The following is a 21,199-nucleotide window of genomic DNA, read 5'->3' as shown; positions in this document are numbered from 1 at the left end:
GGTGGAGCCAGCGATGGGAGCTGGGCACGGTCGAAGCTGGCAGTCCCAGGAGCTAGGGGTCCCTTGCCTGGGCCTAAAGCGGAGCCCACGATCGCGGGGCTGCTTCCACTGCGGGTCCCCGCTGCCCGGGCCGGACGCCTAGGCCAGAGGCGTTAGGCCTGGGCAGGGGCGGAGCCTGCAATCGCGGGGAGCTGGGGGTCCCCTGCCCAGGCCTGACACCTCTGCCGGAGGCCTCAGGCCTGGTCAAGGGGCCGATCCGGTGATTGGTGATCGGAGGGTGATGAGGGTCAACTCCTCTGGCTGAGGCATCAGGCCTGGGTGGGGGGCGGAGCTGGGGATTGGGGGGATATGAGGGTCCCCTTGCCCAGGCCTGAAGCCTGGGTCAGAGGCGTCAGGCTTGGGCGGGGGGTGGAGCAAGCGATCAGAGGGAGATGGGGGTCCCCTGCCCAGGCCTGATTCCTGGGCCAGAGGCCTCAGGCCTTGGTGGAGGCCAGAGCCAGTGATCGGGGGGAGATGGGGGTCCCCTGTCCAAACCTGACACCTCTGGCGGAGGCATCAGGCCTGGGCAAGGGGCCGATCAGGCGATCGGAGGGTGATGGGGGTCAACGCCTGAGGGCTCCCAGTATGTGAGAGGGGGCAGGCTGGGCTGAGGGACACTCTCCCCGCTCCCCCCCCCCCCCCGCACGAATTTCGTGCACCGGGCCCCTAGTCCTATATAATAAAGAGATAATATGCAAATTAACCCTCACACCCCCACAAGATGGCTGCCTACAACCAGGCCGGCAGGGGGGTTAGTGAGGGATGACCAAACGACTGAACAAGCAGGCTGTGTGGGGCAACCAGGCTGGCAGGGGGGACCGTGAGGGGCAACCAGCCTGGCAGGGAGGGGCAGTTGGGGGTGACCAGGTCAACAGGGGGGGCAGTAAGAGGTGACCAGGCTGGCAGGGGGGTCAGTTAGGAGCAACCAGGCCAGCAGAGGGGGGGAGTTGGGGGTGACCAGGCCAGCAAGGGGGGACAGTAAGAGGCGACCAGGCTGGGGGGGGGGCAGTTGGGGGGGGGGGAGGCCGGTGGGAGGATGCAGTTGGGGGTTACCAGGCTGGCAGGAGGGGCAGTTGGGGACGATTAGGCTGGCAGAGAGGGCAGTGAGGGATGACTAGGCCAGAGGGGGGGCACTTGGGTGCAAACAGGTCAGCGGGGGGGGGGGGGCTTTAAGGGGTGACCAGGCTGGCGGGGGAGGGGGGCAGTTAGGAATGACCAGGCCAGCAGGGAGGGGGCAGTTGGGGGTGACCAGGCTGGCGGGGGGGCAGTTAGGGGCAATCAGTCCGGCACACAGAGGCAGTGAGGGGCGATCAGGCCGGCTCGGGGGGTGGGGGGGCAGTTTGGGACCACCAGGCAGGCAGGCAGGTGAGCGATTAGGAGCCAGCGGTCCAAGATTGTGAGGGATGTCCGACTGCCTAGGTTTAGGCCCAATTCCTGGGATCAGACATCCCCCAAGGGGTCCCGGATTGGAGAGAGTGCAGGCTGAGCTAAGGGGAAACCCCCACCCCCGCCCCTGCACGAAAGTCATGCACAGGCCTCTAGTCCATTATAAAAATGGACATAATTTTGAACATTTGTTCATGTGTTTATTGGCCATTCAAATATCATCCTTGGAGAAATATCTATTCAGACAATTTGTCCATTTAAAATTGAATGACTTGAGCCCTGGACAGTTAGAGTGTTGGCCCAAGCACCGAAGGGTCACGGATTCCATTCCAAGTCAAAGTTATGCACCTGGGTTGCAGGTTCGATCTCCAGCCCCCAGACAAGGCATGTACAGGAGGCAACCAATCAATGTGTCTCTCTCACATCAATGTTTCTTTCTCTCTCCCCGCTCCTTCCCACTTTCTCTAAAAAAATCAATGGAAAATATATCCTTAGGTGAGGATAAACAATAAACAAACAAACAAAAAAACTGAATGATTGGACTTTTTATTAACTGTAAGAACTCTATATAGTCTGGATACTAGACTCTTATCAGATACATGATTTGCAAATATAAGTATCTGTTTTTTACATTATATATGAGAAAAGAATGCTGGTAAGAATGTGCCAAACTCACCCTAGCTGGTTTGGCTCAGTGGATAGAGCTTCGGCCTGAGATTGAAGGGTCAAGGACACATGCCTGGGTTATGGGCTTGATCCCCAGTAGGGGCGTGAAGGATGAAGCCAGTCAATGATTCTCTCTCATCGTTAATGTTTTCTATCTCTTTCCCTCTCCCTTCCTCTATGAAGTCAATAAAAATATATTTTTAAAAATGTGCCAAACTCAAACTTACCTCCAAGCTAAAATGTGAAAGTAAAAGAGCAATCTTGCCTCAGCCTATCCTGACCCATAAAGACTTCAAACCATTGGATGAATCCTGGCTATTGTGGCTCAGTAGATAGAGCATTGGCCCATGCACTGAAGGGTCCCTGGTTGGGTTCCTAGTCAAGGGCATGTATTTGGGTTGCAGGTTCATCTCTGGTCCCAGTGGAGGAGCGTGTGGGAGGCAACCAATTGATGTGTTTCTCTCACATTGACGTTTCTCTCTCTCTCTCTCTCTCTCTCTCTCTCTCTCTCCGCCCCTCCCACCCCCATCATCCCTACTTCCCTTGAACTCTCTCTAAAAATATCAATAAAAAAATATCCTACGGTAAGGATTAACAAAACAAAAACACCATTTGATGACCTAGGAAAGGTCTCAGCATGGAAAAAGACTTCTTTAAAGGTTTTCTCTATAGTGTACACACTTTTTACCAGACTGTTAAATTGTTACGATTTTTAAAGAGGAAAATAAAGTGGTCCTGAACCTTGTCATAAACTAGACACAATGCTCAATTTAACAACAAAAATATATTTACAATTCCCATAAGCTTTACATGTTAAACTGTTGAGAGTGAGGCAGGAGTGAGGGGTAAAGCAGGGGAGGAGGGATGTTTTATAGTTGATGGTGTTTGGCAGAATTTCACAAAGGAATTACTAAAATGTAATATGCTTAGTACAATATACAGAATATTTCTTAAAAGCTTTACGTCTCCTTTCAAAGATGGGCACTTTTTCATGTCTTAAAATTATTCATTGTTTTACTAAATATAATCTGTTAATAACTAGTAATTTTATTTAAAAACACATTCATCTTTCATAAATATTTTACTTTCAGTTGTAGCTGAAAAGTCAGTGGGCCAAATCCTAAAAATTCAAGAACAAAGATACATGATATCATAACTTTTATACAATGAATCACTTGCTGGTGATAAAATTCTATGCATATTCCATTGATTTTTAGAGAGAAAAGAGTGGGGGAGAGAGAGAGAGAGAGAGAGAGAGAGAGAGAGAGAGAGAGAGAGAGAGAGAGAGAAGGAGAAAGAGAGAGAGGAAGAGAAACAATGTGAGAGAGACACATCGATTGATTGCCTTCTGCACTCACCCTGAACAGGGGCTGGGGATTGAACCTGCAACCCAGGTATGTGCCCTTGACCAGGAGCTGAACCCATGAGCCTTTGGTGCATGGGACAACGCTCTATCCAATGAGCCACACTGGTCAGGGCTAAAATTCTATTCATTTCAATGAAACTTATCAATTCCTAACAAATGAGTGAGAGGTTTTAAGAGATGAGCCACAGTCATAATCTTATTCTGTGCCTCATGACATCACTTTTGTTACTAGTGTGTGTTAGTTTTAAAACATGGCTATCATCACAAATTGAAGCCTCTTCTTGCATCTAGGACAGCCGTGGGCAAACTAAGGCCCGCGTTTGAAATGCATAAAACTATTGAAAAAAAAGACCATACCCTTTTATGTAATGATGTTTACTTTGAATTTATATTAGTTCACACAAACACTCCATCCATGCTTTTGTTCCGGCCCTCCGGTCCAGTTTAAGAACCCATTGTGGCCCTCGAGTCAAAAAGTTTGCCCGTCCCTGATCTAGGAGGACTGCTTCAAATAAAGTAGAGATGGTGTGTGGCTTCAAGGCTAAATCATACAAGGCCATGCAGCTTCTGCCTTATTCAATGGAACACTGAGCATCATGTAAGAACTTGACATATAGTGAGGACACCCACGCTGGAGAGGCTACCTTTAGGCTCTGCAGCTGACAAGTCCTAGCTGAGCCATGCTGCTGGTTATCTCCATCAAGGTGCCAGATATGAATAAAGAAGACATCTTGGAAGTAGCTTCTCCAGTTCCAACTGTTGCAATACCTGTCTTTCAGTTCTTCCAAGCTGTGGCCTCGATATACTAACGTAATAAAGACAAGCCATAGCTGTGGCGTCCTGTCTGAATCCCTGACTCACAGAATCCATGAGCAGAACCAAATACTTGTTTTATGTCAGTGTATTTGGGGTGGTTAGTTTCTCAGCAATGGATAACCAGAACATAAGTAACAATTTAACTGGACAAACATTAGGTGAGTGTCAACTTTGCACAAGGGAATTCAAAGACTGCTAAAGACATGGTCCTTGCCTTGAACGAATTTACAACCCAGAAGTAGACTCTAACCTGCCACCGTTTACAGAGACTGTTTAACAACTAACAGTATCTGGCACATAGTAGATAATATTTACTGAATGAACAAATGAACTAAATATTAATTAGTACTGAGTGTTGGATAATAACCATTTCTACTTAGATTTCAACTTATTTATTTTTAATCCTCGGCCGAAGATATTTTTCCATTGATTTTTAGAGAGAGTGGAAGAGAGAGGGAAAGACAGAGAGAAATATTGGTGTGAGAGAAACACATCAATTGGTTGCCTCCTGCACGAATCCGACCAAGGCCTGGGCCAGGGAGGAACCTGCAACTGAGGTATGTGCCCTTGACCGGAATTGAACCCAGAACCCTTCGGTCCGCAGGCCAACACTCTATCCACTGAGCCAAACTAGCTAGGGCTGAATTTCAACATTTTTAATTGAGAAACTACTGAAAGATTAGGCTGTTAATCACACAGCTGTTCAAATGGGATATAAAAATTCTATTTTATAATTTACCATTTTTTATTTTTAATAATTAAGTTACTCTTAGGTGTTTATATCAATCAAGTCACCCACCTTCACAAAACATACATATTTTTCAAATTATCTTTCACGATATAGGCCTAAGACACTTTGGGAATTATTAAATTAGTAGCTCAAATATTAATAAGCACACTGGAAAATAGAACTTTAAACTAGACATAACTGCTTGGACTTTATCTAGTTATAAGTGAAAGAAGAGTTTGCAATATTTCAACTTTACACAGGCAGACCTCAGAGATATGTGGGTTTGGTTCCAGACCACCACAATAAAACAAGTCTCACAATAAAGTGAGTTGTAATCGTTTTGCTGGTGGAGGATTTGCCTTCAATTTGTAAAAACAAAACACCCTGCAGCATCTGTAAAGCACAATAAAGCAACACGCAATAAAACGAGGTATGCCTGTATTAAATTGTTGTATGTATTATAGTTAAGTGAATATTCCTAACAACGTTTCCCGCCCAGTGTGGGTCAGTGGATGAGCATCAACCTATGAACCAGGAGATTCCTGTTCAGGGCACATGCTGGGTTGTAGGCTCAATCTCCAGTAGGGGGCATGCAGGAGGCAACCAATTGATGATTCTCTCATCATTGATGTTTCTATCTCTCCCTCTCCCTTCCTCTTTCTGAAATCAACACTCAAAATACGTTTTAAAAAAATTTATACTTAAAAAAATTACTAACAATTTTAACATATTTTTAAAAAATTTACTAACAATGTGAAATTTTTATCTCACTGCTATCAAAATAATTAGTAACTGAACTGAGACTCTGCTTAGTTCCTCTAACATCCCATAACTGATGTTCATAAAAGAACTACAAAAGAACCAATTCCCGAAAAAGAACAGTTCTACTGAGAGAAATAAGAAAAACCTAACATATTCTTCAACCTCAGCTGTACCTAGGCCTGACCCAGACTAGCATATTAAAAAGTTTGGTGTCTATTTCCAGGAGGTCTGTTAGCATGTTCGGGTTCCCTGCCTTTTGTAGACTGAAGATGCACAAAAAACTAAGGCTACAGAGTTTTTAAAAGCTTATATATCTATCCTACACTTTTTTTTAACCTGTTTTTAATACAGCTTAGATTTAAGTAATACATCTTCATGTTTCTGATATTTTAAAAATAACATTCTTTCTCATTTTTAAAATTATTCCTAAAGGGTGCACTCATTTTATAACACTGATATTAGGAACAGAATGAACATGTATACTCCCATAGGTAGAAAACATTTACTACCACATAGCAGTAGAGAACATGATTTAACCTGTGGAAAAGTCAGATGGCATATTAGAATGGTAAAGAAGAATATGGAAGTTTTAGTCTAACTATATTATTAACTAGCACTCTATATTTGTGACCCAGTTTCCTGATTTATAAAGTGAGATTAGATTAATATCTTAAAATTCTATGATTTTATGTGTGAATATAATGACAAGCTATTCTACTAGTATGCCAGATTTATACTATTTCTAAATCTACTCTAGACGGTAAGGCAAAAGTAGATTTATAGTTTTAAGTGCATGAAACAGTTTATTCTTGTATTATTATTTACTAGAGGCCTGGTGCACAAAATTCATGCACAGGGCAGGGGGGAGGGGGGTGCGTCGCCTCAGCCCAGCCTGCACCCTCTCCAATCTGGGACCCCTTGGGGGATGTCCAACTGCCGGTTTAGGCCTGATCCCTGGGATCGGACCTCCCTCTCACAATCCAGGACTGCTGGCTCCTAATCGCTCACCTGCCTGCCTGCCTGATCACCCCTAACCACCTCTGCCTGCTGATCTGATCGCCCCTAACTGCACCCCCCCCCCCCCCCCGCCAGCCTGGTTGTCCCCAACTGCCCTCCCTGCCATACTGGTCACCCCCATCTGCCCCCCCCCCCCGACAACATGGTTGCCCCTTACTGCCCCCCCTGCCGGCCTGGTCACCCGAGGCAGCCTGCTGCTCAGTCATTTGGTCATCCCTCACTAACCCCCCTGCTGGCCTGGTCGCCCCATGCAGCTTGCTGCTCAGTCATTTGGTTGTCCCTCACTAACCCCACTGCCGGCCTGGTTGCCCCACTCAGCCTGTTCGGTCGTCCGTTCGGTTGTTTTGGATGCGATGGCCCCTGGCTTTTTATATATATAGATATAGATTAACTAGAGGCCCAGTGCACGAATTGGTGCATGAGTGGGGTCCGGCTGGCCCAGCCCCAATCGGGGTGAATTAGGGTCAGGCCTGTTGGGAGGAGGAGACAGTGGGAGGTTGACCGGCTGGCCCGCCCTGGTTGGGGCCCGATCAGGGCAGAGCCAGCTGGGGGGAGGGCCACGGGCGATTGGCCGGCAGGCCCCGCCCCCAATTGGGGTTGGGGGGCCGATTGGGGGTCAGAGGCCGGGAAGGGGCCGTGGGAGGTTGGACGGCCAACCCCACCCCCAATTGGTGTGTGGGGGACTACTGGGGGCGGAGGTGTCTGGGGAGAGGGGCCACAAATTGATCGGGGTGATGGGGGCTGATCAGGGGTGGGGCCGGCAGTGGGGAGGGGCTGTGGGTGGTGGGTTGGCTGGCTGCGCAAAATGGGGTGGGAGAGCCGATCGGGGGCCAGTGGCCTGTGGGAGGGGCCATGGGTGGTTGGCTGGTTGGCCCTGCCTCTGATTGGAATGGGGGTGCTGATTGAGGATGGAGCTGGCTGGAGGGAAGGGCCGTGGGCCGATCAGGGTGGTGGGGACTCATCGGGGTGGGGCTGGCTGGGGGGAGGGGCTGCAGGCGGTTGGCCAGTTGGCCCTGATTGGGGTGGGGTGGGTGGGGGGAAGGGCTGCAGGAGGTTGGCTGGCCGACCCTGCCCCCTATTGGGGTGGGGGGGCAATCAGGGTGGTGGTGGCTCATGGGGAGTGGGGCCAGCTGGGGGGAAGGGCCGGGGTAGGGGGGGTTGGCCAGCTGCTCCGCCCTTGATCAGGGTGGGAGAGGCCAATCAGGGGCAGGGCTGGCTGGAGGGAGGGGCCACTAAAGGTTGGCTGGCTGGCCCCACCCCCTGATTGGGCCGGTTTGCTGGCCACAGTGGGCGTCATAGTGACCAGTCATTCCAGTTATTACGGCGTTCTGGTCGCTGGCTTTTTATATATACTAGAGGCCCAGCGTGCACAACATCATGCCCGAGTAGCTCGCTTCCACTTGCCTCAGTTGGCCACCCTGCCTTGGCCACTCCTAGTTCTCCACTGCTAGCAGCTTGCTGCCCTGCCCTCCGCTGCTCATAGCTCTCCGCCGCTAAGAGCTCCCACCTGCCCTGCCCTACTCGCCACGAGAGTCGCTGCTCATTTGGTCATGACGGCATTATGCCGTGACAGCCACAGGCCTTTTATATAAGAGATAGATTATTGTATTATTTTCCATACAAACAACTGTAAACATACTTCTGCCCTACCCTGTATTGTACTATACATTGTTTTCACATAACTTAAAATTATTCTAGCTTTATACTATACAAGTGACTTAAATTTAGAAATGAATACATTTTTTTTTCTGTCACTTTATGTGATTCTACCTACTTAAGACATGAGATGCATTTTATTCCTTCCTAAGGGTATAAAGATCAAGAATTTACCAAAGAAAAATTATAAATCTCACTAAATAATTAGCTAACTAAATTACCTAACTTTTAAAAAAGTTTTTATTAGGACAAAAATAAAACCTAAATGTTTTAAAATTTCCAACCCCTAGTTCTTATTCAGACTAGTCCCTAAATGCAGAATCTTTTCTTTTTTAAAAAAATACCCCTCATCCAAGGATATGTTTATTGATTTTTAGAGAGAGGAAGTGGGGAGGTGGGGAGAGAAACATCGATCAGTTGCCTCCCATATGTGCCCTGACCGGGGATTGAGCCTGCAACCTTTTGGAATATGGGACAATGCTCCAACCAACTATACCACCAGACCAGGGCTGAACACAGAATCTTTATAAGATCATGGGCAAATAAAATCATATGTACCATTTTCCATGTTACAACAAATCTATCATTTTCATTGGCTGCAAAATATCCCACTGAGTTTATGTACTATTGTAATTTTAACTCTTCCTCTACTGTTAATTAGATTGAGTCCAATTTACTGAATTATGCACAGTGTTGCAATGAACACCCTTATATGCAATCTTTCCTTTTTTTTGGATTATCTGGATAAAAGGATATTTACATTTAGTTTTTTAAATGTCTTGCAAAAGAGTCTATCGTTATATCCTGCTACCCATATAAATAAATATAGCAGCTTCCTATTTTACCAGCAAAAATATTAATAGGTATACAATGGTACTTCCTCACTATAGTTTTTGTATTCATGTTTTTATATAAATACTGATATTCCATACAACTTACTCATTTTTGTATCTCTTGTATTTTATTTGTCCATTTACTTATTGATGCCTTTGTATTCTTTTAATCAATTTTTTGAACAGCCATTTTATAAAACCTAGAGTCACTTTTCTTTCTTTCATAAATTTTACTTACCTGTTTTTAAGATGTGCCTCCAGATCACAGCGCTGCATTACAACTTGGCACACTGAAGAAAAAGGACATGCAACTAATAATTTGTCCAGAAGTTTATGAACTAGAATACTAGACTTCTTACACAACTTAAAGTGAAGTCTTTTTCTGTCCAATGGACAGAAATCTTTCTCTTGTAAGAAGTTTCTGAGGCACTTGCAGCAGAATGTGTGTCCACAGGGGGTATCTAATGGCTGCAATAGAGGCTGAAGGCAAATATGGCAGACCAGGTCATCATCCACTTCATTCTGGTAATTATACAAGTGATTTTCTCTTGTCCAGTGCTGCTGACCACATTCAAAACACAGAGGATTGAAGGACGAGGAGGTGTGTTCCACCGATACCATCTCATCACTTGTTGTTCCCATTTTGAATCAACTGAAGCAGTTTCTGTATATTCACACATTAGATTTCTACTTCCACATCAGGTCTGGTTTCCTTTAATAGATAGTGATGTATTTGACTAAAACCAAGGGTTTCTAGATTAACAAAACAAACAAACAAAAAGTAATTAACACCTACCAAGAGAGGCTAAAAGTATTAATATAATATTACCAGTTAACTTAGTAAAATATTAAAATTTAGGTCATGTTGGACTTAGAGTAAAGATGGTGAAGTAGAATGTCAACTGTAATTGAAAAATATTATACATTTTCAAAAACAGTAAAAAATATTAAAAAGAAATCACAGTAACATTTAGAACAGGTAACAAATTAGTCATAAAACATAAAAATGAAATTAATTTGCTAGTTGGGTAAGAATGAATTACACTGCCAAGTTCTCAGTAAAAAAAAATTGTGATTAAAAGCAAAGATGTCATATACTATATGACGTGGCATAAGAAACAATCAATTTGTTTTATTTACTAACTGAAATCCACAACTACCTCACTGCTCAATGATTGTTTTAAAGACCATTAATCTACAGAGTATGTAATCTAATTTGAGGTATACTACATAATACATTTGCACTGGCAATCCCAATCATGGTTCTTTGCTACTGACTGATTTTATGCATTTATAAGACTACATCAAAGATTGCATCTCTAAACGTAGTTTCAAAGATAATTCAGTGTATGTTTAAAAAATGGCCTTTGCTCCACACTATGTTTGGGGAGAAATGGATTTCAAAATATCTATGATTTGAATATTCTCTCTATATATAACATAGATTATACAAAGATAAATATTCATAGCATATATGCAACCATCATAAAATACAATGCTATTTAATGCCATTTTAAAAAAAACAACCCTCATGTAATTCAATTAAACAGATAATGATATAAATTTCAATTCCACCTCATATTATTCAATTATTCCATTTGTCCTGGCTTGCTCAGAGCAGCAGCAGCAGTGTGTGTGCGTGTGTGTGTGTGTGTGTGTGTGTGTGCGCGTGCGCGTGCATGCGCATACGCGTGTGTGCAGATGTGTGTACATGCACACATCCCCTCCAACACAATGCTCTTAAAACAGCCTACCCCAATTTAGTGTAGGCTCCCCTTAGGTGCAGTTTCCAGATTCCTGCCGCTGGAGCACCCGGGGTTAAAAAGTCAACACTAAAGGCAGCAGCCATCTCTATTCATTTTTCTGTACACATTTACAGTGTCTAGTATGTGCCAAACATTGGACAAGGGCAGAGAAGTAGGGAGAGGACAGTTAAGCAAACCAACTATTAAAATTCAATGTAATAAGTATTCTGAGAAAGTTATGCTCAGGATGCTATGTGGAGATAGAGAAAAGGGAGGAGAACTGGCATCTAATTTAGTTTAGTTTTGAGGCCAGAAATACTTTCAAAAGGAGAAAAAATATGCACTGCTGGGTTGTGACAGGAAGCATTAACCCAAGAGAAAAATGGACAAAGGCATCTTAATGCTAAGTCACAGGAGCTTGAGAGTGCACATATATTCAGGGAATATGGAGCAGATCAAGACCTCTGAGGCAAAGAACATGTACTTGGCCCTTGGGGCAGAGTAATTATAAGACTCAGTGTCCCTGCTCCAAGAACAAAAAGAGTAGGACACTAAGCTAATGACTCTAGCATTTGTTTCAATAATAAAATTCTCCTCCAACTATCTATAATAATAAAAGCATAATATGCTAATTAGACTGGACAGCCAAATGACCTTCCGGATGTCATTCCAGATGTCCTTCCAGACGATCTTCCAAATGAAGCCGTAGCAGCAGGGGCCAAGGCAGAGGCGGTTAGGGGCAATCAAAAAGGCAGGCAAGTGGTTAGGGGTGATCAGGCAGGCAGGCGAGGAGTTAAGGGCAATCAGGCAGGCAGGCAGAATGGTTAGGGGTGATTGGGTGGGCAGACAGGCAGAAGTGGTTAGGGGCAATCAGGCAGGCAGGCAAGCAGTTAGGGGCAATCAGGCAGGGAGGCAAAGTGGTTAGGGGAAATCAGGCAGGCAAATAGTTAGGAGCCAGCTGTCTCAGATTGCGAGAGGGATGTCCCCCAAGAGGTCCCAGATTGCAAGAGGGTGCAGGCCGGGCTGAGGTACTCCCCCCTCCTCCCGTGCATGAATTTAATGTACTGGACCTCTAGTGTATATATATTTGCTATTTTACTTATCTTACATATTTATTAGAAAAACAACACTAACTCTTAATTATCCCAGGGAGTAAAGGGACACAGAAAAGCACCGACTGAGTAGTTAGAGGCCTGGGTTCAAAATCTGGCTGTCACTCACTAGCAATGTGACATGATAATGTGGCATAGCACTTAAATATCTATAAGCTTCAACTTCCTCATGTGCAAAAGTGAAATAGTAAGACTGTGAAGCTAAAAATGTTACACAGCCAGGAAAACATTTTACAAAGTACAAAGACTCACTGTACAAATTTATGACTAGATTATTGATTACAAAGGATCCTATCTAATAAAGAGGGAATATGCAAATTGACCACCACACCATAACAAGATGGCTGCGCCCATAGCGGAGGCAGGGATTCTGTAACACAAGATGGCTGCACCCATAGCAGAGGCTGAGTTCCCGTTACGAACCCTAATGAGCAATCAGCAGGGACCTGAGGCTGCGTGGTGCTAGGCCAGGACAGGGGACCTGAGGCTGTGCCCCTGCCTGGTGGGGCTTGACAGGGGACCTCAGGCCTCGCCCCCCCCCCCCCACCCAGCAAGGCTTGATGGGGGACCTCAGGCTCTCAGGCTGCGTCCCCTGCCTGGTGGAGCTTGACGGGGATCTCAGGCTGCGCCCCCCCCACGCTGGCACCAGGCCAGGGGACCTGAGGCTGCGCCCCACGCCCCGGCGCCGGGCCATGGGACCTGAGGCCGTGCCCCCTACCTGGCGGGGCTTGACGGGGGACCTCAGGGCGCACCCCCTACCCGGTGGGGCTTGATGGGGGACCTCAGGCCACAACCCCCACCCCGGTGCCGGGCTGGGGGACCTCAGGCCACGCACCCTGCCCTGGTGCCGGGTCATGGGATCTGAGGCTGTGCCCCCTGCCTGGTGGGGTTTGATGGGGGACCTCAGGCCATGCCCCCTGGCCCGGGCCAGAGGACCTCAAGGCACAGTCCCCTGGCCTGGGCTGGGGGACCTGAGGCCACGCCTCCTGCCCTGGCGCTGGGACAGGCGACCGAGGCCACGCCCCCCCAACCGGCAGGGCTTGACGAGGGTAGGGCTGGCTGGGTCTGGGCCTCTCGCGATTTCAAGGTGCACATGGGTGGGCGGGTACTTGACTCTGGTTAACGTGGCGTGTCCCAGACTCTGACAGGAGGAAGATTTTCATATACATTTTACTAATTTTCTTACATCTCTGACACTTCTATTCTAGAGAAAGGGCAAATAGCAATATTAAAATATTTCCTCCAATTAATTCCCTTTTAATGTGCACGAATTTTGTGCACCGGGTCACTAGTGATGTAGATAAGAATGGACAACAGACAAACTGGATTGCTGGACGGCCCAAGCTCCTTCTACTAGACTGGTCTCAGGAGGCCTGGATTAGATTCTTAGCTCTGGGACTAATAGCCAGGCCATGCAGCCCAGCACTCCACCTCTCTAGTCTTCCACTATCTTAACCTAGGCTAACCTAGATCAACTCTAAAGTTATTTACAGGGCCCATGATTCTTCTTCCCTCCAAAACAGAACAAACATTTTCCCTTTACTATTATCCAGCATTGTGATTACTAGAAAAATGATCTCAATCCAAAGCTTATCAGGAGGGTTTCTTTGTGAGTATTTCTTTTTTGTTTGTTTGATCTTTAAAGTACTGGACTCCAAATATTCGGACCTGAAAATTTCCATTTTCACAGGCAAGTGTATGTAGAAGAGAGTAGTGCTAGATATATAAATGAACATCTCTGAATTTTTATTATGGTAGTATGATATACGATACTACAATGCTGTAAGACAAAAATAACTTTCTTTCCTAGTTCCCAGATAAGATGCTGATACTTTATTCTAAAGGACTAATATGGTTGGTTGATTTGCATTTCCTTTTTTTAAGGCAAGCACAGTAATTGTTAGTAATATAGATAGATGGTTTGAGATGGCAGATTTTGCTCCAGAGCCCATCTTACATTTGTCCATAAAAACTCTAAAGCTACAGAAAAAGAACAAACTTTTTAGTCTTATTTCCCTCCATAAATGCAAAGATATCCACAGGACATTGCTATTCTGTGATCAAAACTACACAATAAAATAAATGAAGTGGAATCCACAGTCAGGATGGCTTTATGGTGATGGTATTGCTAATAGTTAAGATTCTCAGCCCTAGCTGGTTTGGCTCAGTGGATAGAGTGTCGGCCTGCAGACTGGAGGATCCCGGGTTTGACTCCAGCCAAGGGCACATGCCCGGGTTGCCGGCTCTTCCCCAGTGGGGGGCATACAGGAGGCAGCTGATCGGTGATTCTCTCTCATCATTAATGTTTCCATCTCTCCTTCTCTCCCCCTTCCCCTCTGAAATCAATAAAAATATACTAAAAAAAAAAAAGATTTGCAGACTTCATTATCTTAACTATGGACAAGATATAGGAAGTTTAAATGCGGCAGCTTTCCAAGCCAATCAGTGACACCAATAATTAAAACAACATGTATTAAGATGCTCAATTTTTTTCAGTTATAACTTAATATACATAAAAATTATGAGATAAAGAATGATCATTGATCAATGACTAGGCAAGATCTCTGCTTTCTCAAGATTAATCTAAGCAGATATTAGCATCATGGAAAGGAACCAAAGGGAGAGAACCAAGATGGCGGCATAGGTTAACGCTGGAGTTTGCTGCCTTGAACAACTACTTCAAAAGTGAAACTAAAAAACGGAACGGACATCACCCAGAACCACAGGAACGCTGGCTGAGTGGAAGTCCTACAACTAAGAGGAAAGAGAAACGCATACGGACACTCAGAGGAGGCGCAGTGCTGAAGTCAAATTCTGAGGTGTGGAGTGCGCGGAGCGGGCTGGAGGCGGAGGGCACAGTTGGCGTTTTCAATCGGGAGGGAGTCGCAGACTCTGAGCTCCAGACACGGGCGAGTCTTTAGGGACCCAGACTCAAACGGGAGAAGCGGGACTGTCTGGCTTCGGTCAGAGCGAGTGCAGCTTTCTCTCCGAGGTTTGCAGCGGGTGCTGGGACTCAGAGAGGCAGAGCCCCTGGGGACAGGACTGAGAGCCGCCATAACTGCTCTCTCCGGCCCACCCTGTTGATCCTGTGCGACCCGCCCCGCCCAAGCCCTGCACAGAGGCATTTGCCGGATAGCCTCAGGCAAAGGCTAGATTAGCACCTCCCTAGAGGACAGAAGTTCTCTCACTGCAGACACAGCTGATTCTCATAGCCACTTGGCCTGGAGGTCAAACCCTCCCTGGTATTAGCTACAACAATCAAGGTTTAACTATAAGACTGCGCACAAAGACCACTAGGGGGTGCACCAAGGAAGCATAACAAAATGCGGAGACAAAGAAACAGGACAAAATTGTCAATGGAAGATATAGAGTTCATAACCACACTTTTAAGGTCTCTCAAGAACTGTTTAGAAGCCGCCGATAAACTTAATGAGATCTACAAGAAAACTAATGAGACCCTCGATCTTATATTGGGGAACCAACTAGAAATTAAGCATACACGGACTGAAATAATGAATATTATACAGACTCCCGACAGCAGACCAGAGGAGCGCAAGAATCAAGTCAATGATTTGAAATGCGAGGAAGCAAAAAACACCCAACCGGAGGGGCGGAATGAAAAAAGAATCCAAAAATGCGAGGATAGTGTAAGGAGCCTCTGGGACAGCTTCAAGCGTACCAACATCAGAATTACAGGGGTGCCAGAAGATGAGAGAGAGCAAGATATTGAAAACCTATTTGAAGAAACAATGACAGAAAACTTCCCCCATCTGGTGAAAGAAATGGACTTACAGGTCCAAGAAGCGCGGAAAGGAATCCAAAGAGGACCACACCAAGACACATCATAATTAAAATGCCAAGAGCAAAAGATAAAGAGAGAATCTTAAAAACAGCAAGAGAAAGAAACTCAGTTACCTACAAGGGAATACCCATACAACTGTCAGCTGATTTCTCAACAGAAACTTTGCAGGCCAGAAGGGAGTGGCAAGAAATATTCAAAGTGATGAATACCAAGAACCTACAACCAAGATTACTTTATCCAGCAAAGCTATCATTCAGAATTGAAGGTCAGATAAAGAGCTTCACAGATAAGGAAAAGCTAAAGGAGTTCATCACCACCAAACCAGTATTATATGAAATGCTGAAAGGTATCCTTTAAGAAGAGGAAGAGGAAGAAAAAGGTAAAGTTACAAATTATGAACAACAAATATGCATCTATCAACAAGTGAATCTAAGAATCAAGTGAATAAATAAATAATCTGATGAACAGAATGAACTGGTGATTATAATAGAATCAGGGACATAGAAAGGGAATGGACTGACTATTCTTGGGGGGGAAAGGGGTGTGGGAGATGCGGGAAGAGACTGGACAAAAATCGTGCACCTATGGATGAGGACAGTGGGTGGGCAGTGAGGGCGGAGGGTGGGGCGGGAACTGGGAGGAGGGGAGTTATGGGGGGGAAAAAAGAGGAACAAATGTAATAATCTGAACAATAAAGATTTAATTAAAAAAAAAAAAGGAACCAAAGCCTTGGTATTTATCCACAATAATTCTCATGTTGCCAGAGGCCCTTGTAATTTATTAAAATGAGTTGAGTTACATATAGTTCTAATGCTAGAAAATCATCAGAAATATAAAGATGTTGTACTATATTAAACCTTTAGGATGGTTAACAAAGCACCCCAAATTTTATTAGTTTCCCATGTTACAGAAACTGATCAATTCAAACAAAATCCCAGGTTTTATGTTACATAGTTACTACCTGCCTTTTTGAAATTTCCAGTAGGAAACTTTAACAAACTAAATATATTCAAAATCAAACTAATTATTATTCTTCCTAACCTTCAAACCTGACCTCCTATTCATTCTCTATCCTCTTCCTTGCCATCCATCCATCCACATTGTTGAGCATCTATGTGCAAAGAAAAAGAAAGCAAGAAAGGGAAGACAGAGTACTGGTAGAAGGATAGCTTTTTAAATAGGGTGGATTAGAGAAAAACAGTAAAGAGGCCAGTGTTGATGAAATAAACAAAGCAAAAAGGACAGATAAGAATGGTAACTGGGGCTAACTAATTCTTGTAGGTTTCATAGAACTTTGGCTTTTACTCTGAGGAAGAATCAACAGGATTATTCTGGCTGCTATGTTGAGATTAACCTGAAGTGGCCCACAGCAGAAACAATATTTCACCTAGTGAAATATTCCAAGCAGGAGGTGATGATTGAGCCAGGGTGAACATAGTTGAGATAGTAACAAGTGACTCAATTCTGTATATATTTTGAAGGTAGACCAATATAATTTGCTGATGAATTTTGCATGGGTTGATGGCAGTGTAAGAAGTCAGGTATGACTCCAAAGTTTTAGGTCTCAACTAGAAAGATAAAATTAACATAATCAAGATGCAAAAGTCTGCAAGAGAGTAGGTTGAATGAGCATGCTAAAGTTTTTAAAAAATATATATTTTTGTTGATTGCAAAGAGGAAGGAAGAGAGAGAGAGAGAGAAACATTAATGATGAGAGAGAATCATTGATCGGCTGCCTCCTGCATGCTCGCTACTGAGGATTGAGCCTGCAACCAGGGCATGTGCCCTGATGGGGAATCGAACTGGGAACTCCTGGTTCATAGGTCCGTGCTCAACCACTGAGCAACACCAGCTGGGCTGAGCATACTCAAGTTTGAACATGTTAAATTTGAAATGTTTATTAGACCTCCACGTAGAGACACCAGATAGGCATAAGCAGATCAAGGGAGAGGACCACCTGATGATATAAATTTATGAAGCATGGGTGTATACTGTAGATAGTATGAAAAGACATTAGCTCACCAAAGGAGAGTAGCTAAGTATAAGTAGAATAGAGAAGGGGTCTAGGACTGAACCTTGGGACATTTCAACATTAGGATGTCTGGGGGATAGGATGGAGCCAAACTGAGGAGGAGTATAATTGTGGTAGGAAGAAAATTAGGAGAGTACGTTGTGGAGAAACCAAATAAAGTGTTTTAAGCAGTAGGGAATGACTAACTGTGTCAAATACTGCAGGCAAGGAAAATACGATTAGGATTGAGAATTAAACATTGGATTTAGCACATGGAATCACCAGTGACCTTAATACAGAGTTTGGGTGGAATGGGGAGAGCAAAACCTTTCTGCAAAGAGTTCAAAAGAGAACTGGAAGAGGGGGATTAAAGCAAAGACAATTCTTGTAAAATTATGCCATATAGAAAGGGGAAAATTTGTATTCTGAGAGGAATTGAGACTATCAGAGGTGATAGCCCCCCTCACCCATTTAACAAAATAAAAACACTTCTCACCTCCATCTGTACAAGTTTATAATTTGTATCTATACACCTCCTTCATTTCTTCTTCCATCAGACCTCTTCCTCTCCTATCCAAAGGCTAATTTCTCCTTTGCCAGGGCTCAATATCCAACCCCTTTGGCAACTATTGTCATTTATCTCATCTTTCTCCAACCTCACTCTAATTTTTCCCCTATACATAAAAAAGTTCAGTCTCAACAATTTTAAAAATGAAAACAAAATATTCTTCTACAATTATTACCATTTCCCTCATTTCCATTTCACCTTCAATATTTTTGAAATATAAAACAATGCTTGCAGTCTCTAATTTCTAGGTGTTAGAAATTTCCATCAGCCACTGAGACTGGTTCTATTGTGGTCATAAATGTCTAACTGCCAAAATGTAATAGTCACTTCTCAGTTCCAAATTCTATTTTACTTCTTTGCAATATCACGACCTCTCTCCTTGAAACACTGATCCCTTGGCTTAAATTATACCACTCTATTCCAGTTCTCATCCTACTTTTCACTCTTGTGATGGCAAATTCTAAAAAAGTTAAAATGCTGGGCCAAAGTGAGAGGAAGGCTTTTGATTTACCACTTTACTAAACTGCCCTCCAAATGGTGAACAAAAGTTTGACTCCTACTAGTAATGTATAAGTATGCTAACTTTTCCCAAATTGTTCTAATCCTAGTTAATTTTACTATTTTCAATATTTATAAGTCTGACAGTTGAAAATACAAGAGGAACATTTCATTTTTATTTAATTTGAATTTTTTATTCTAGCTAAGTTAAATATATAATTATTATCCTATTTCTTTTATGAAGTGCCTCTATATCCTTGGCCCCATTTTTCCCTACTGAATTATAGTTTTTCTTAATTGATATGAACTTAATATCCAAAAGCCTAATATGCAAATTGTCCCCTCAGGCGGGAGTTTGGGAATTCGACTGGGAGACCGGGAGTTCAACCGCTCGCTATGACACCAAGGGGCTATGCGGAACATGGTGAGTGTCAGCAATGTGCTGCGACCTCTTGCCAGCTACCTGGGGGCAGAGGTGACAGGGACGGAGGTGCGGTGAGAATGTGGGGTGTTCGCTGAGCTTGCTCTCACTGCCCCTGCTACCCTCCCCCGGGATGTAAGGGCTCACGCACCAGGGAAGCCCTTGTGTTCAGGTGCCAGGCGTCCGCGAGGAGCCTGCCCCACACGTGCACGGCCTCTTTAGGGTAAGCCAGGCTGCAACCACTGGGACCGCAGGGGCTGGTCGGGCTCCCTGTGGGTTTGTGCAGGAGCAGGTCTGCGAGGCCGGCCTGGAGAGAGCGTGCTGCCCGCCTGGTTTCCATGCGGCGTCAGCGGGCAGCCCAGAGGCCCATGCTGCACCCTGGCCCGCAGCATCGGCCGTGCTCACTGCACCTCCATGTGGGAACTCAGGTGCCGTAACTTAGGCAGAGGGGGATACGCGTGGGCTTGGGGGCCCAGGTGCTGCCCAGGGCCCAAAGGTCAGCTGGGACCTGACCTTCCACACCAGATGCTCACACTTCGATTGCCAGCCAGGCCTAGGGACCACACCCATGCAAGAATTTCGTGCACCGGGCCTCTAGTATTAAGATAACCCTTTATCTTTATCATCCTATATAATAAAACCCTAATATGCTAAGTGTCTGGTCAGCCATTCAACCAATCAAAGCATAATATGCTAATGATATGCTAAGGCCACTCAACCACTCACTATGATGTGCACTGACCACCAGGTGGCAGACAGTTGACCGGTCGACCAGTCACTATGACATGCACTGATCACCAGGGGGCAGATGCTCCGACTGGTAGGTTAGCTTGCTGCTGGGGTCTGGCCGATTGGGACTGAGTGAGAGGGGCCGGACATGCCCTGGAGCCGTCCCACTGTCCCTCCCTGGCTGGCCAACCTCCCGTGTCTCTCCCTGGCCCTGGTTGTACACCGGTGGGGTCCCTTGGCCTAGCCTGCACCCTCTCACAATCCGGGACCCTTCGGGGATGTCGGAGAGCCAGTTTTGGCTCGATCCCACAGGCCAAGCCAAGGGATCCCACTGGTACACAAATTCATGCACCGGGCCTCTAGTAATACTATAATTATTTTTCCCAAGCCTCCTGTTTGCCTACTAGTTGTCTACTGGCACAAAGAAGTCAATTTTCATGTAATTGAACACGTTTGCGCATGCATGGTGTGGATGAACAGAGAGAGGTTCTGAGGGATGGACTGTGGTAGAGACAGGAAGCTAGTGGGATTGGATAAGCCACTAGAGCAGCGGTTCTCAACTTGTGGGTCGCGACCCCTTTGGCGGTCAAACGACCCTTTCACAGGGGTCACCTAAGACCATCCTGCATATCAGACATTTACATTACGATTCATAACAGTCGCAACATTACAGTTATGAAGTAGCAACGAAAATAATTTTATGGTTGGGTCACAACATGAGGAACTGTATTTAAAGGGCCAGAAGGTTGAGAACCACTGCACTAGAGAGTTCTGAGTCAAGAAATGATGTGCATATGTCTCTGTGTTAGGGAAGATCACTCTGGCAGAAGGTTTAGCATAGGTAAGGAGAGTGTGGTATGGCAATAATGAAGGAAGGCAAAACAGGAAGTCACTGCAATGGTCAAGATGAATTGTAATGAGAACTTCAGCTATGGTACTGAGTAGGAATAGTCAAAGGAGGGATGAATTTGAGCAACATTTTAAGATGTAGAAATTTTTTAAAAAGAGATGCATGAGGATAAGAAAAGAGGTTAGCATACCA

At 45.0% G+C, this 21,199-nt stretch overlaps 1 protein-coding gene across 7 annotated transcripts in view; it reads right to left on the bottom strand.

The window, feature by feature from the left end:
• Positions 1 to 21,199, bottom strand: part of LNX2 (ligand of numb-protein X 2) — an 88,588-nt gene that overhangs the window by 27,442 nt on the left and 39,947 nt on the right. For all 7 annotated transcript variants that reach the window (XM_036301211.1, XM_036301210.1, XM_036301216.1 and 4 more), the window contains one exon: positions 9,510 to 10,024. In XM_036301211.1, the coding sequence (XP_036157104.1) occupies positions 9,510 to 9,913 (404 nt within the window). In that variant the 5' untranslated portion in view covers positions 9,914 to 10,024. The remainder of the gene's footprint in view (positions 1 to 9,509; positions 10,025 to 21,199) is intronic.

This window comes from Myotis myotis, unplaced genomic scaffold, assembly GCF_014108235.1.
Source record: "Myotis myotis isolate mMyoMyo1 unplaced genomic scaffold, mMyoMyo1.p scaffold_m19_p_3, whole genome shotgun sequence".
Classification (NCBI taxonomy): domain Eukaryota; kingdom Metazoa; phylum Chordata; class Mammalia; order Chiroptera; family Vespertilionidae; genus Myotis; species Myotis myotis.
Note: the sequence above shows the minus strand (reverse complement) of the source record. Positions and strands in the feature narration are given on the sequence as shown.